At 28.5% G+C, this 16,271-nt stretch overlaps 1 protein-coding gene across 1 annotated transcript in view; it reads right to left on the bottom strand.

The window, feature by feature from the left end:
* The window catches only part of dym (dymeclin), a 92,350-nt gene that overhangs the window by 47,012 nt on the left and 29,067 nt on the right, over nucleotides 1-16,271 (bottom strand). Inside the window, exons 9-13 of the mRNA XM_051093342.1 lie at nucleotides 13,713-13,898; nucleotides 13,436-13,614; nucleotides 11,769-11,894; nucleotides 9,910-10,023; nucleotides 9,526-9,620 (exon numbers count right to left, since the gene is read on the bottom strand). Of these exons, the coding sequence (XP_050949299.1) occupies nucleotides 9,526-9,620; nucleotides 9,910-10,023; nucleotides 11,769-11,894; nucleotides 13,436-13,614; nucleotides 13,713-13,898 (700 nt within the window). The remainder of the gene's footprint in view (nucleotides 1-9,525; nucleotides 9,621-9,909; nucleotides 10,024-11,768; nucleotides 11,895-13,435; nucleotides 13,615-13,712; nucleotides 13,899-16,271) is intronic.

The raw sequence follows: 16,271 nt of genomic DNA, 5'->3' as shown, positions 1-16,271 counted from the left end.
TAAAACCGCTCTCGATGGAACGGACTGCGGTAATACCAGCGACTTGTTCGTTTCAGGACAAAACAGGCATTCATTCTTTGAAAACGACCTTTCAGTGAGCAAAGACCAACTTCTACAATAATACTTGATGCTGACAGGACTGCTTTAAAATAAATACATCATAAACCAGTTACTTTAACACGTTAAGTTGGTAATCTTCAAAAGCAAAACAACTAATTAATATATCATTAATAAACGAAAATTATTTTTATAATATAATACAAAATAATTCATAATTAGTACTGTAAAGCATTTTCTCTTTTTAAAAAATAATTTGTTTGCTAAAGACAAAAAAATAAATATATATAAGTTGATTTGGTGATGAATAAAAGAACATAAAACAGATTGTAATGTGTATCATAATGATTTGCAAATTAATATTGTTAACTAAAACTATAAATATTAAAAAACATTTCTGTTCACTGAAGCTGAAATTAAGTAAATCTACTTAAAATACAATTTACAGATAATTAAATTATAGTAACAAAGCAAAAAACAAAAATATTTTGTAGCTTGAAATAAACTGCATATAAAATAAAATTAAAATATAAAAACGTATTTAATTTCACCTTGAGGCACTAAAATAAACACAAATGAAATAAAAAAATAAAACCCACAGACATTTAAAGAAGTAAAATCTAATTGAGTAAAATCTTCTTAAAATAAAATTGTAGTAAATTGTAGTAAACTAAAAGTAAAACAAAAGTATTCTGTAGCTTGAAATAAACTGCAACTGAAATAAAATAAAACAAATAAACTAAAATAAAAATATAAAAACTTATTTTATTGCATCTTGAGGCACTAAAATACATACAAATGAAATAAAATAATAATAATCGTAATAATAATAATAATAATAAATAGACATTTAAAAAAATAAAGCTCAAATTAAGTAAAATCTAAAATACTTAAAATGTAACCATTTAAAACATTTCTGTTCACTGAAGGTGAAATCTACTCAAAATAAAATTTACAATTACTAAATTACAGTAAACTAAAAATAAAACAAAGGTATTTTGTAGCCTGAAATAAAGTGAAATAAAATAAAATAAAATAATAAAATATAAAAACTTATTTTATTTCACCTTGAGGCACTAAAATAAATACAAATGAAAATATAGCTGCAAGCAGCAATTGCGGGGCCAAGCACAAAAGAGGCAGAATGAGGAGTTAAGCACGGCAAGGAGCAGCAGACCGACTACAACAGTGAGTAACTTAAGCCATTTTAGGATAATATCAGTTGAAATGGCTGAAAAATCATAAATACAACCAATCGTAATAAAATTTAATGGCTTATCACTTTTGACCAACAGGTGGTGCTGTTTTCAAATTGATGTGACGTGTTCTGTGTGAAATGACAATGACACACACAAAGTTTGCCGTCATTATGTCAAAGCTTTGCAGAGATACAGCCTCAGATGTAGTTTGGCATCTTTCCAGCAAATTTGTTGATGCGCTAAACGAGAACGGTTTCGTATATCGACACGAAATTCATAACTTTTTGCCAGCATAGTCTGAAGATGATCTGAGTCAAATTTGGTGAAGATCGGACTAACAGTCTGGGAGGAGTTCGAAAAAGTAGGTTTTGTACATTAATCAAAATGGCGGACAGGAAGTTTGGCCAATTTCGGCATAATGGGTATCAATGTTCTCGACTTGGCCCAAGGAATCTATTGGCATCAGTTTCATTCCAATAGGCTAATGTAAACAGAAGTTATTAGCATTTTTGTAAATTTCATTATTAATGTTTAGTGAAGGGCATATTACTTCTGACCCATAGGTGGCACTGTTACCAAATTGATGTGGCTTGGTCAGAGTGTGGTGACAATAGCACATATAAAATTTGGTGTCAATATGTCAAAGCTTTGCAGAGATACAGACTCGGATGCAATTTGGCATCTTTTCAGTAAATTCGTTGATGCGCTAAACGAAAACGGTTTCGTGTATCGACACGAAATCTTTTGGTCAGCATGGTCTGAAGATGATCTGAGTCAAATTTGGTGAAAATTGGACTAACGGTCTAGGAGGAGTTCGAAAAAGTAGGTTTTCAACATGAATCAAAATGGCGGACAGGAAGTTCAGCCAAAATTGGCAAAATTGGTATCGGTGTTCTCAGCATGACCGAAGGAATCTATCAAAATCAGTTTCATTTCAATAGGCTAATGTACGCAAAAGTTATTAGCATTTTTTTAAATTTCGTTATAACTTTTGACCACAAGGTGGCGCTGGCCCCAAAATTTTTATGTACATTCAGGGCATGGTGCCGAACATTTTTGTAATTAATGTCGAAACGATACGCTAATCCGTTCTCAAGATACAGCATTTTAAAGCTAAATTAAAAATGGCCGACACCCAAAATGGCTGACATGGGAAAATTGGATATGGTTCGACTCGGCATGATTCACCGAATCTAAAGAGACTGGTTTCATGATTTTTGGCCCAACTATTCAGAAGTTATAAGCAAAAAGACCCATTTTTCATATCTCCTGACCACTAGGTGGCACTGTGCTGAAACACTGCAGGTAATCTCAGGTCATGCTTGTTATAAAACACACCAAGTTTGGCCTCAATATGACAAACCGTTGCGGAGATATAGCCTTACAACCATTTTTGCGTGCTTTTCGTAGAATTTATTCGCGCGTCATTCGAAAACGTTTTGACTAATCAACTTGAATTCCATAACTTTTTGCCAGCATGGTCTGAAGATGATCTGAGCCAATTTTGGTGAAAATCAGACAAACCGTCTAGGACGAGTTCGAAAAAGTAGGTTTTACAAATAAAAATTTATAGAAAAAAAACTAAACCTTACAATTTTTGAATTTTGGACTTCATTCGACTCGGCATGAGCCAAGGATTCAGAGGAAAAAAGAATTTTGATTCTGTGCCTTATGGTTCAAAAGTTATTAGCATGAAATTATTGAAAGTTTGGACAGGTGGTGGCGCTAGAGAGTTTGAGTTAGAGACTCCAAACTTGCTATGGTTAATGTTGGGACTGTCCTCTATCAGTGTGCAAAATTATACAACTTTCCCGCAAGCGGTTCTATGGGCTGCCATAGACTTGCGGCGGAAGAAGAAGAAGAAGAAGAAGAAGAAGAAGAAGAAGCGGAATAATAATAACGCCAACGGATACAATAGGTGCCACCGCACCTCTGGTGCTTGGCCCCTAATAAAAATTATTAATAAAAAAAGCTACAGACATTTTAAAAATAAAGCTCAAATTAAGCCAAATCTAAAATACTTAAAATGTATCTATTAAAAACATTTCTGTTCACTGAAGCTGAAATTAAAATAAAAAGTAAAGTATAGTAAATTATAGTGAACTAAAAGTAAAACAAAAATATGTTGTTGCTTGAAATAAACTGCAACTGAAATAAAATAAAATAATAATAAAATAAAATATAATAAAAACAAAAACATTTTTTATTTCACCTTGAGGCATTAAAATGAATACAAATGAAATCATAAAAAAAATCATAAAAACTATAGACAAAAATAAAGCTCAAATTAAATCAAATTTAAAATACTTAAAATGTAATTAACAGGGTACTGAGAGATAACTAAACCTAATACAAAAACACTTTATTGCTTAACATAAAATAAAACAAAATAAAAGTAGAAAGTTAAAGCACTAAAATTACTTGTTTTTAACTGGAACTAAAAAATAATAAATAAATAAATAAAACTAAAAAAATAAATAAAACTGAAAGTTTTTTAAATATTCATAAAAACTACAACAACACGGTATGGATGAAAGACTCTTTTATAATGAGTTTTGAAGCCAGTACATAACAGAATGTGTTACCAAATCACTAATAAAACATTGTTTGCCAGTTTTAACAACAAACCCGGCCACCGAACATGGGATTTCCACCATCATGAGCGTCTGGTTTGCTTTAAAAGAGTGTAAGGTCATAGGAAATAATGCCTGATGATTGACATTAGCACATGTAGCAGAACTGCAGCTCCACCCGAACATAAAATCTGAGAAAATAGCATAATTATTCAATTTAGCCACCATAAACACTGACCTTTGCTTACTCGCACATAACCAAAAACTGTCGCTTGGCACGCACGGCCACGCTAACTTACGAGCTAACCGCTAACACCGCCGGTGCGCCACAACTCTACAAAACAGCTTTAAAGGGAAGTTCTGCGCTGCCACTATAATGTACAATTAGCGCGCCTGGCCCCGCGTCCCCCCGTCATTAGCGGAGTTGCTACGGGCATTAATGTAAACGGTACATGTTGCTACCGCGGGTGAGCATTATCTCCAGCCGCCAGCCACGACTGCACCAACAGCACACGAGCGCCGCTGCCAATACCTCTGCCCTCCGCCAAGAACCCGAGGAAAGAAAACAGCACGCTGAAGGAGAAGGAACAAATAAAATTAAATGCTGACACTGCTGGAGAAAATATGGCTGACATTTCAGAAGAACGTGCCATAGTGCTGTTTTAGTGCTACATTTTTCTTTTGGCAGGATCGTGCGCTTCCTAATGAGGTGAAATGAAGAGGGAGAGTTCAAGTTTTTGACTGAGTTTTCTTATTTAGATCCTCTTCCATAACGTTTGATTGTGCCGCCACTGACATTATGTTTTAGCTGAGCTGTGGGTTTGTAATGTATGAGAACTGAAAGAAAAGAACAGGAGATAAACAGCGCAGCCTTAAATGATTCACTAATGACTCTTTTGAACAGTTCTTTTCAATTAATTCCCTAAAAAGACTAGGGCTGTTTGAATTACTAAAAGAATCGTTAATGGAAACATTAAGAACCAGAATTTAAATCACAACAACAAACTCACTGAACAACTGAGTTTGATTCATAAATGACTCTTTTGAACAGGTCTTTTAAAGAATTGGCCAAAAGAACCAAACCAGCGTCAATCTCACATTATCATTCTGAACTGGTCTAAATTACTAAAAGAATCGTTAAGAAACCAGATTCTAAACTAGAAAAACAAACTTACTGAATAACTGAGTTCAGTTCACAAATGACTCTTTTAATGAACTGGCCAAAAGAATCAAACCAGCGTCAATCTCACATTATCATTCTGAGTCTGTCTAAATGATCAAAAGAATCATTAAGAAACCAGATTTTAAATTAGAAAAACTCACAGAACAACCAAGTTTGATTCACAAATGAGTCTTTTGAGCAGGTATTTCTATAAATTGGCCAAAAGAACCAAACCGGCCTCAATCTTACATTACAATTCTGAACTGGTCTAAATTATTAAAATAATCTTTAAGAAACCAGATTCTAAAGTAGAAAAACAAACTCACAGAACAACCAAGTTCAATTCACAAATGACTCTTGTGAACAGATCTTTTAATGAATCGACTAAAAGAACCAAACTAGCCTCAAACTCACATTATCACTCTGAATCGATCTATATGACAAAAAGAATCGTTAAAAGAATCCAATTAGAAAAACAAACTTACTGAACAACAGAGTTCAATTTACAAATGATTCTTTTGAAAACGGTCTTTTAATGAATCAGTCAAAAGAACCAAACAAGCCTTAATCTCACATTATCATTCTGAATCGGTCTAAATGATCAAAAGAATTGTTAAGAAACCAGAATCTAAATTAGAACAACAAGCTCACAGAACAACCAAGTTCAATTTACAAATGACTCTTTCGAACAAGTCTTTTAATGAATTGGCCAAAAGAACCAAACTAGCTTCAATCTCACATTATTATTCTGAATCAGTCTAAATTATAAATAGAATCAGTAAAAGAATCTAATTAGAAAAACAAACTCACTGAACAACCAAGTTTGATTCACAAATGACTCTTTTGAACAGGTCTTTTAAAGAACTGGCCAGAAGAACCAAACCAGCATCAATCTCACATTATCATTCTGAATCTGTCTACATGATCAAAAGAATCATTAAGAAACCAGATTTTAAATTAGAAAAACTCACAGAACAACTGAGTTTGATTCATAAATGACTCTTTTGAACAGGTCTTTTAAGGAATCAGCCAAAAGAACCAAACCAGCCTTAATCTCACATTATCATTCTGAATTGGTCTAAATGATCAAAAGATTTGTTAAGAAACCAGAATCTAAATTAGAAAAACAAACTCACAGAACAACCAAGTTCAATTCACAAATGACTCTTTCGAACAACCAAACTAGCCTCAATCTCACATTATTATTCTGAATCAGTCTAAATTATAAATAGAATCAGTAAAAGAATCTAATCAGAAAAACAAACTCACTGAACAACCAAGTTCAATTCACAAATGACTCTTTTGAACAGGTCTTTTATTGAATTGGCCAGAAGAACCAAACCAGCCTTAATCTCACATTATCGTTCTGAATTGGTCTAAATGATCAAAAGAATCATTAAGAAACCAGATTCTAAATTAGAAAAACAAACTCACAGAACAATCGAGTTCAATTTACAAATGACTCTTTTGAACAGGTCTTTTATTGAATTGGCCAAAAGAACCAAACTAGCCTCAATCTCACATTTTTATTCTGAATCGGTCTAAATTATAAATAGAATCATTAAAAGAAACCAATTAGTAAAACAAACTTACTGAACAACTGAGTTCAATTCACAAATGATTCTTTTGAACAAGTCTTTTAATGAATCGGCCAAAAGAACCAAACCAGCCTCAATCTCACAGTATCATTCTGAATCAGTCTAATCGATCAAGAGAAATGTTAAGGCATCAGAATCTAAATTAGAAAAACAAACTCACTGAACAACGGAGTTCAATTCACAAATGACTCTTTTGAACAGGTCTTTTAATGAACTGGCCAAAAGAACCAAACCAGCCTCAATCTCACATTATCATTCTGAATCGGTCTAAATCACCAAAAGAATCATTAGGAAACCAGATTCTAGATTAGAAACACACAGAACAACCTAGTTCAATTGACAAATGACTCTTATGAGCAGTTCTTGAATTGGTCAAAGACTCAAAAAAGAACCAAACCAGTCTCACCTTCATCATTCTGAACCAGTACTTAAAGAATCAATAATAGAATTAAGAAACAAGAATCTAAATCAGAACAACAAACTCGCAGAAGAACAGTCCAATTTACAAAAGACTCTTTTGAGCGGTTCTTGTTAATCAAAGACTCAAATCAGTCTCAATTTCACATGTCAGCTGTTTGAATCAGCCTAAATAACTAATAAAAAAAATTGATGGAAACTTTATGAAACCAAATTCTAAGTCAAAACAGCAAACTCACAGATTCTGCTCTGATTCACAAATGACTCTTTTGAGTCATTCTCTTTATATCTCACGTTTAATCACGTTCGAATTGTTCTGAAGTACTAAAAGAATCGTTAACGTAATCATTAAGAAAACAGTATTGAAAGCAGAAGAACAAATATACAGTACAAACAAATGAAACAAAGAAACCAGAACCTAATTCAGAACAAGCTAGTCCAAATCACAAATGACTCTTTTGAACAGTTCTCTTTAATGAAAGTAATCAGGAATTGAAACATTAAGGATTGATCTGCTACTGCTCGCATGCTAAAGCTCCTCTGAGCTGCGTTTGCTCGGTTCCAGATGAAGTCATGGCAAAATCTGGGCAAGAGAAACCAAAACATAAACATAGTAACATGCATTTCACAATGACAAAACAATAAAAACGGCGATCAAAACACATGATTGCATTTAACCAAAGCCACTGATTCTGCTATGGACGTGCTTTTTTACATTTGTTGTTTACGATGTGGCACGATGTTTTTATGCTACATAAAAGGATGTGTGATATTATTCAGGAAACAAAAGCCTTGCAAATTTCCAACCAATCCGGCCGTTGCTTATCAGCAGCCTTGAAAACAGACTGCGCGGCTCGGTTTCAGTGCATCTGAGGTGACCGGGGTGTTTTGCTACCAAAGTCAACAAACATTTCATTCAGTTTAATTCAGTGCGTGTATCACAAACATCATGCAATGAAACACGATCTGTTTGTGTTCAGCGGTGGATAAATGGAAGTGTTAGAAAGCGCTTGTTTGTTCTCTAACAGTTGCTCACCTTCCTGATCTCAAACAAGATCCAGTTTCTCAACTGATGCAAATAAGCCCATCTGTGATGCTGGACCACAGCTTGACGGCACATTTACTCATCATACAGACACAAACAGACTCACTTGATAACACCAGTAGCACTTCACATTCACACCTACTCATAAACTACATTTTTAATTTAAGTTATTATTATTATTATTATTATTATTATAAAATTAAAGATGATTTTAAAAATAAAATTACTTAAAAAACAAACAAAAAAAAAAAGAGAGAGAGATTTATTACTAAGAATTACTAAGAATTATTAAGAAATTCTTATTATTAAGAAATTAAAATAAAATTATTAAATTATTAAAATGTAAAAATGTATTAATACATTTTTTAAATTAAATTTAATTATTAAATTAGAAATTTAATTTCTAATTTATTAAGAATTTAAGTATCATTATGAAAATTATTAAATTATTAAAAAATGTAAATTAAATTATTAAAATCAAAAAATTAATTAATACCCTTTTAAATTAAATTAAATTATTAAATAAAAACACCTTCTAATTTATTAAGAATTGAAGAATTATTATTATTATTATTATATATTATTTTAACAAATTATTAAGAAATTAAGTTATTAAATTAAATAACATTTAAAAATAATGCATTTTAAAACATTAAATTTAATTATTTAAATAGAAATTTAATTTCTAATTTAAGAATTTAAGAATTAAGAAAATTAAAATTAAATTATTAACTTAAATTATTCAAATGTACAAATTAATTAATACATTTTTTAAATTAAATTTAATTATTCCATTAGAAATGTAATTTCTAATTTAAGATTTTAAAAATCATTATGGAAATTATTAACAAGTGAAGACATTAAATTAAATTACTAAATTAAATTATTAACATTTAAAAATTAACACATTTTAAAAATTATTTAATTATTAAAATAAAAATTAAATTAAGTAATTAAAATTAAATTATAAATTATTAAAATGTAAAAATTTATTAATACATTTTTTATATTTAATTCAATTATTAAATTAGAAATGTAACTAAATTATTAAATTAAATTATTAAAATGTAAAAATTAATGAATACATTTTTACATTTAATTTAATTATTAAATTATTAAGAATTTAAGAATCATTATGGAAACTTAACAAATTAGAAGTTCTAATTAAATGATTAAACAATTAACATTTAAACAAATTAATTAATCCATTTAAAAATAATAATTTAATTATTAAAATGTTAATTTAAGAATTATTAAATCAGAACAACAAACATACAGAACAAACTATTACTTATATTACTATATTATAAAATTGTGTATTTTAATTTAATATATGCATTATATATATATAAGTATTTCTTTACATAACACTCCTACTGACTCCACATTTTGGCCAGTACTGTATATACAATACATGTATACTAAAACAAAATAAAATATTCAGTAATCAACTAGCAGCTGTTGGTTGACTAACCTTATAATTCTTTGGGCGGCGTATTGGTGTAGGTTACGAAACTGGGCCGACATGTTGGCCAGGGCAGCCAGGCAGTTCGTGTGGAGGTATTTATCCTAAAGCAGGGGAAATCAATAAAACCATGCATAAATAATTTGTGCTGTTTCTTCTCGCAGGGCAAAACAGAATGAAATGACTCCATTATACTTTGAATATAAAAACACACTCTGTTCATTGGACTCCCCGGACTCAATGTGTTCACAGATCTAATATAAAACTTGAGTAATCTTGTAAAACTCATGAGCTGGTTCAATAATAAGTTTGTATGCGCCCACGGCCAAAGATCTGGATATTTATGGAGCTTCACGTTTAAATGACTGTTTTTGTCACTGGTTCTGCTCTTACTCTGGTCCGTGTCATGTTGAACTGGATGGTTCGAATCACAACCAGGATCAACAGGCTGCCCAGAGAGATCTCCGTTAGTACGCGCTCAGTATACCACGAGATGTTCTTCAAGATCTGAGAGAGAGAATAAACAAAAAACAAAACAATAAATAATAAATACATGAGTTGGTTCTCTATTTAAAAGATGATGCAAGGTTGAAAATGTGCTAAAAATTGTCATCCGAGATGTAAACGTAACATTCCATTATTTGCTCACCAACGACTCAATAATTTAAAATTAATAATTAATTAATAATAATTTCAATAAAATGTGTAAAATAAATAACATTTAAATAATTTCAATAAAATATGTAAAATAAACAAATCTGTAAAATAAATAAATAAGATTTACATTTAAATTAAATCTGTAAAATAAACAGATCTGTAAAATAAAAAATGTAAATAAATACCATTTAAATAATTTTAAATTAAATCTGTAAAATAAACAGGCCTGTAAAATAAAAAAAAAACATGTAAATAAAATCTGTAAAATAAAAAGATCTGTAGAAAAATACAAATTGAAATAATTTAAATTAGATCTGTAAAATAAAAAATAAACATTTAAATAATTTAAAATAAGTCTGTAAAATAAACAGATTTGTAAAATAAAAAATGTAAATAAATAATTAAATAATTTTTAATTAAACCCGTAAAATAAACAGATCTGTAAAATAAAAAATAAAAATATATATAATTTAAATAATTCAAAATTAAATCTGTAAAATAAACATTTAAATAATTTCAATAAAATCTGTAAAATAAACAGATCTGTAAAACAGAAAAACATTTAAATAATTTAAATGAAATGTATAAAATGGACAGATCTGTAAAAAATTAATGTAAATTATTTAAATAAAATCTGTAAAATAAACAGATCTGTAAAATAAATGTAAATATATATAATTTAAATAATTTAAAATTAAATCTGTAAAATAATCATTCAAGTAATTTCAATTAATTCTGTAAAATAAACAGATCTGTAAAATAAAAATAAAATAAATAAATAAATAAATAACATTTAAATCATTTGAATTAAATCTGTAAAATAAACTGATTTGTAAAATAATAATAATAATAATATAATAAAATAACATTTAAATAATTTAAATTAAATCTGTAAAATAAACAGATCTGTAAAATAAATGAAAAAACGATTTAAAATTAATGTTCGCCTACCAGGTCAATTTTAACTGCAAAGTTCTTGCACTTATTTTAGATGCAAATAAATCTGGAAATGTGTCCTGTAACTAATGAAACCACAGATCAAGCTAATATTTAAAAAAAAAAAAAGGTAAATAGTATTAAAACAAAAAACATTTTGAAAACACCCTTGGCCAAATTTGGTCTTTGTTATTGAGTTGTGCACTACCGTAATTGTCTGCAAACCACAACCTTTAAACAAATGCTGATGTATATTCTAAACTATCGCTGTTTGCATGTGAGTTTTGAGAAAAAACATGAGAACAACCGATGCATAGAAACACAAATCCACAAATAAATGTGCAAACACATGTGCATGCATATCGCTGTTATTTTCATACAGATCTATAAACATAAGCTCAGTGGAAAACCAACCGCAAATACAATCTGTCCTGCATCAGTTACACAAATATACTGAGAGGACACACACACACAGACACGTGTCATGTTGGTCTCGCTGCCTGCCTGGAATCACAGATCTGGAATCATTTCCATACTCAAATCTCTATTCGAACACACATTCAAATACATCGAAAGAACTACAGGCTCTCAAATGAAGATTTCATGCAGATTCAACGGTTTAACCTGATTTCTGAGTGGGATTGTGTGTGTGACCTCACCACTTCATGAATGGAGCGGTTGAAGGTGTCGTCTTCTGTGAGGATGAGGAGGATGATGAGGGCCATATACACATGATGAGAGTTTCTCTCCTCAACATGATACAAGATCTCAAGAATCGGCAACACCTACAGAGACAGAAAGACAGAATCCTTTACTATTGTGTAAAAAAAAAAAAATAGTGGTTCACAGATTATCTATTTATTTATTTATTTTACATAATATTTACGAAAGTATATATAATTTGAAAATTAATTATATGAAAAAATTGTACTTGATACAAAAAAAACTGTAAAATAAGATAATAAATATTAAAATAATAAAAATAAAGTAAAAGCTAATAATAATAATAATAATAATAATAATAATAATAACAATTTGAAAACAATAATAAAAAAAACTGTAATAAAATTTGTAAAATAAACATCTTGTACTTGATACAAAAAAACTGTAAAATAAAATAAAAGCTGTGAAAAACAGACCTGTAAAATAAAAATAAATAAATAAAAAATAAAATAATAATAATAATAATAACAACAACAATTTGAAAACAATAATAAAAAAAACTGTACAAAAAAAAAAAATTAAATAATTTAAATAAGATCTGTAAAATAAACAGATCGGTAAAATAAATCAAAATAAATAACATCTAAACAATTTAAATAAAATCTGTAAAATAAACATCTGTAAAATTAAAGAAAAATTAGAAAGCAATTTAAAAAAAGATTAAAAAAAAAAAACTGTTAAAAAAAATCAACTGTGAAAAATAAATAACATTTAAATAATAATACATTTTAATACATAAAATCTGTTAAAAAAAAATTAATGAATAACATTTAAATAATTTAAATAAAATTTGTAAAATAAACATCTGTAAAATTTGCAAAAAATAATTAGAACACAATCAAAAAAAACTTGATACAAAAACATCTGTTAAAAAACAACAACATTTAAATAATTTCAAAACAATATGTACAAAAAAAATGCTACAAAATCTTAAAAAAAAACAAAAAACAAAACAACAACTAAAAAATAAATAACGTTTAAATAATTTATGTAAAAACTGTTAAGTAAACATCTGTAAAATAAAAAATGTAAATAAAAAACATTTAAATAATTTCAATAAATCTGTTTAATTAAAAAATTAAACTAAAATAAAAAAAAAATCTATTTTTTCACAAAAATAAATTTGTGGATTTATACTTTAGATGGAAACGTCTTCATTCTATATGAATATGAAATTAAAAATTTGAAATATGAATAAAAAGTAAATTAACACTGTTACCAACAGCGCATTTAATAAGAAGTCATATCAATCAATTATATTTTTTCAAATAAAGTTTGCACTAATTTTACATACAGTACGCAGTGAATATGACAGTGGCAAACTGCACAGCGTAGTTTGAAATCAAGGATTTACAGTTTGTCGATTAATGAGAAAGCAGATGAGAAAGTATTACAGCATTTGCCTTTGCATTTCTAATAGAAATTGTTATAAAGCTTTTGAGTTTACTTGTTTTTTGCGTTTATAGTTTTAATAATGTATAATCTTCTGACACATCTAAAAAGTCCCGCCCACAATAAATGATTGACAGGTGTCAGGGGTTTGCATTTTGCATTTCTTTGCATTTGAATGAATGCATCTGTTCTGCAAGCACTATGATCTCACCAGGTTCTCCATGTCCGTGCGGGACAGTATGTACGTCCTCATATTGCTGTTCTGGTGCAGTAGTGTGTAGAGCAGTAACGTCACCTGGTCTGATTTCTGCTGCTCGCATAGCGCTGTGTACAGACTGTTAAAGTTGATCTGAAACGTGTGAGGTTGAGGAGACGGGATGGACGAGGAATCTGAAACACACAGATGCACTTTCAGTGAAATTGATTCAATTAAATTGACTAAAAATCACAAACAAACTGGGATGGGATCCGCTCTGCTTTATAAGTACCTTGAGTGTTTTTAAAGCAGGTAACAGCCTGCCGGTAAGGGTTCGGACAGTCCGGTCCGTCCGTCAGATTGGCCAGAACCAGCAGTAATAGCAGACTCTGATTGGACAGCGGGAGAGGGTTCTGATCTTGCTCCGCCCCCGGCCTGCTGCCAACTCCGCCTAATGTAATCACGCTCCACAATCCACCTGAAAAACACAGAAACCAGTTACATCTGTGGGGTGAAATTAATTAACGGTGACAAAGGAAAAGGTCACGTCAAGCATCACAGACATTTATGACTCACATTATCAGTGAAAACTTGAGATTAAATGTTCACTCTTCTGAGTGATCAGACTTACAATTTTTTCAAGAAAATGGGAAGAAAAATTCTAGACTTACATTTAAGCAACTTGTAAAATAACCTTAAAAGATTGTGACATGACAATCATGATCTCATTCATTATATTTTTATAGTATATATAGTATTTATTACAGTATTAATTATAATTACAGTATTATTAATTATTACTTATAGTATTTATTAAAATTTTAATTTAGCTTTTGTATTTTTGTTATGTGCTTTTGTCATTTTTGTTATTTATATATTTAATTATTTAAATATTTATGTATATGTTATACACATACAATACATATATTAATTTAATAATAACAATTGCTGAATTTAAATTTGTATTTATTTTACATATTATATATAATTTGAAATTAATTATATGAAAAAAATAACTTAATACCAAAAATCTGAAAAATAAATGAAAAAATAAATAAATAGAATTCAAACAATTTCAATAAGATCTGTTAAATTAACAGATCTGTAAGAGAAAAAATAAAATAAATAACATTTAAATAATTTTAATAAAATCTGTAAAATAAACAAATTTGTAAAATAAATTAAAATATTTAAATAATTGAAATAAAACCTGTAAAATAAACAGATCTGTAAAATAAGAAATTAAAATAACATTAAAATAATTTTAATAAAATCTGAAAAATACATGGATATATAAAATAGAAAATTAAAATAAATAACATTTAAATAACTGAAATAAAATCTGTAAAATAAACATTCCTGTAAAAAACAGATCTATAAAAAAAAAGTAAATAACTTTTAAATAATTGAAATAGAATCTGTAAAATAAACAGATCTGTAAAATAAAAAATAAATATTTAAATAATTGAAATAAACAGATCTTTAAAATAAAAATAATAAATAAAATAAACAGATCTTTAAAATAAAAATAATAAATATATTTATATATATATATATATATATATATATATATATATATATATATATATATATATATATATATATATATATATATATATATAAAATATTATATATATATATATATATATAAAAAAATTCAGTAAAATAAATGTATAAATTTATACTTTTCAAAGTTTTTGTATTTTCATTGTTTGCTTTTGTCATTTATTTTTAACTATTTAAACATTTAATGTTAAAATATTTAATTATCCATATATAATACATATAATATTAATGTAATATTATTACATATTTAAATATTTTTCTATTTAGCTTTAATTTATTGATAAGCATTTTTTTATATATATATATATATATATATATATATATAAAACATTTATATTATACATAATATATTATATTTAATATACAATATATAATATTTAACAAATATTGAATATTTTTCTATTTATTTTTAAGCAAATTTATTTCAGTTAATTCCCAGGGCAACATTTGCATCCAATATGTACATTTTATTTCAGCTTTATGTCACTTTACAAAATCTCTTACTAAAGAAAAACAGAAAATGGACATGAAAAAAATAAATGACAACCACTTTTTGTGCAGAATCCTTTAAGTGGACGGAAAAAAAAATGCTAAAAGTAGTACAGCAGTATATGGCGCCTTTAAATCATGTCTTTTTCAATGGTGATGCACTTAAAAGATGTCGCTTGAGGCCATAAGCAGAATAACTGAAGCAGAAAATCATTCATGAAAAGTGTAGCGGACAACCAAACATGCTAATGGCTCAAAAAAAGGACAGTTTCTTCTGCCTCAAGAGTCTAGCGCTCTTTACAACATCACAGTTGCTCTTTTTGTTCAGTTTAAATATGTAAATGACTATTTGAGAACATAAGCATGTCTTACAGCACATTTTGATGGTTAAAGATCAAAAACAAAAACTGCAGGGCCACATGTATAATTCATAATCCAGAATTAGAACAAAAAACAACATTACCAGGAAAAAGTTACAAGCTCGGGACTTATTATGGCTCATTACAGTATTTTGTCATAGTAATTGGTTTACATATATGTGACTTGATGATATCAGCCAGTAAAGTTAATTGTTGCAGAAGCAGAGCAAGTCATTATGTTTTATCATGTGCAACAAGACCAGGATCATGCAATAAGAACATTATCTAGACGTCATGTTGACTTTAACATTACGAAAACAAGATGGGCTGAAAGTTTTCCGTCCAAAAATGTACAAACAGCAGGTTGCTGATGAATCGTAATTGATTTTAAGCAGATTGTGAGCTACTAATCATTCAGGCATCGTATCGGGTGGGTC

The sequence above is a fragment of the Labeo rohita genome, chromosome 21 (assembly GCF_022985175.1).
Source record: "Labeo rohita strain BAU-BD-2019 chromosome 21, IGBB_LRoh.1.0, whole genome shotgun sequence".
In the NCBI taxonomy this organism is placed as follows: Eukaryota; Metazoa; Chordata; class Actinopteri; order Cypriniformes; family Cyprinidae; genus Labeo; species Labeo rohita.
This window is presented reverse-complemented; position numbering and strand designations above follow the sequence as displayed.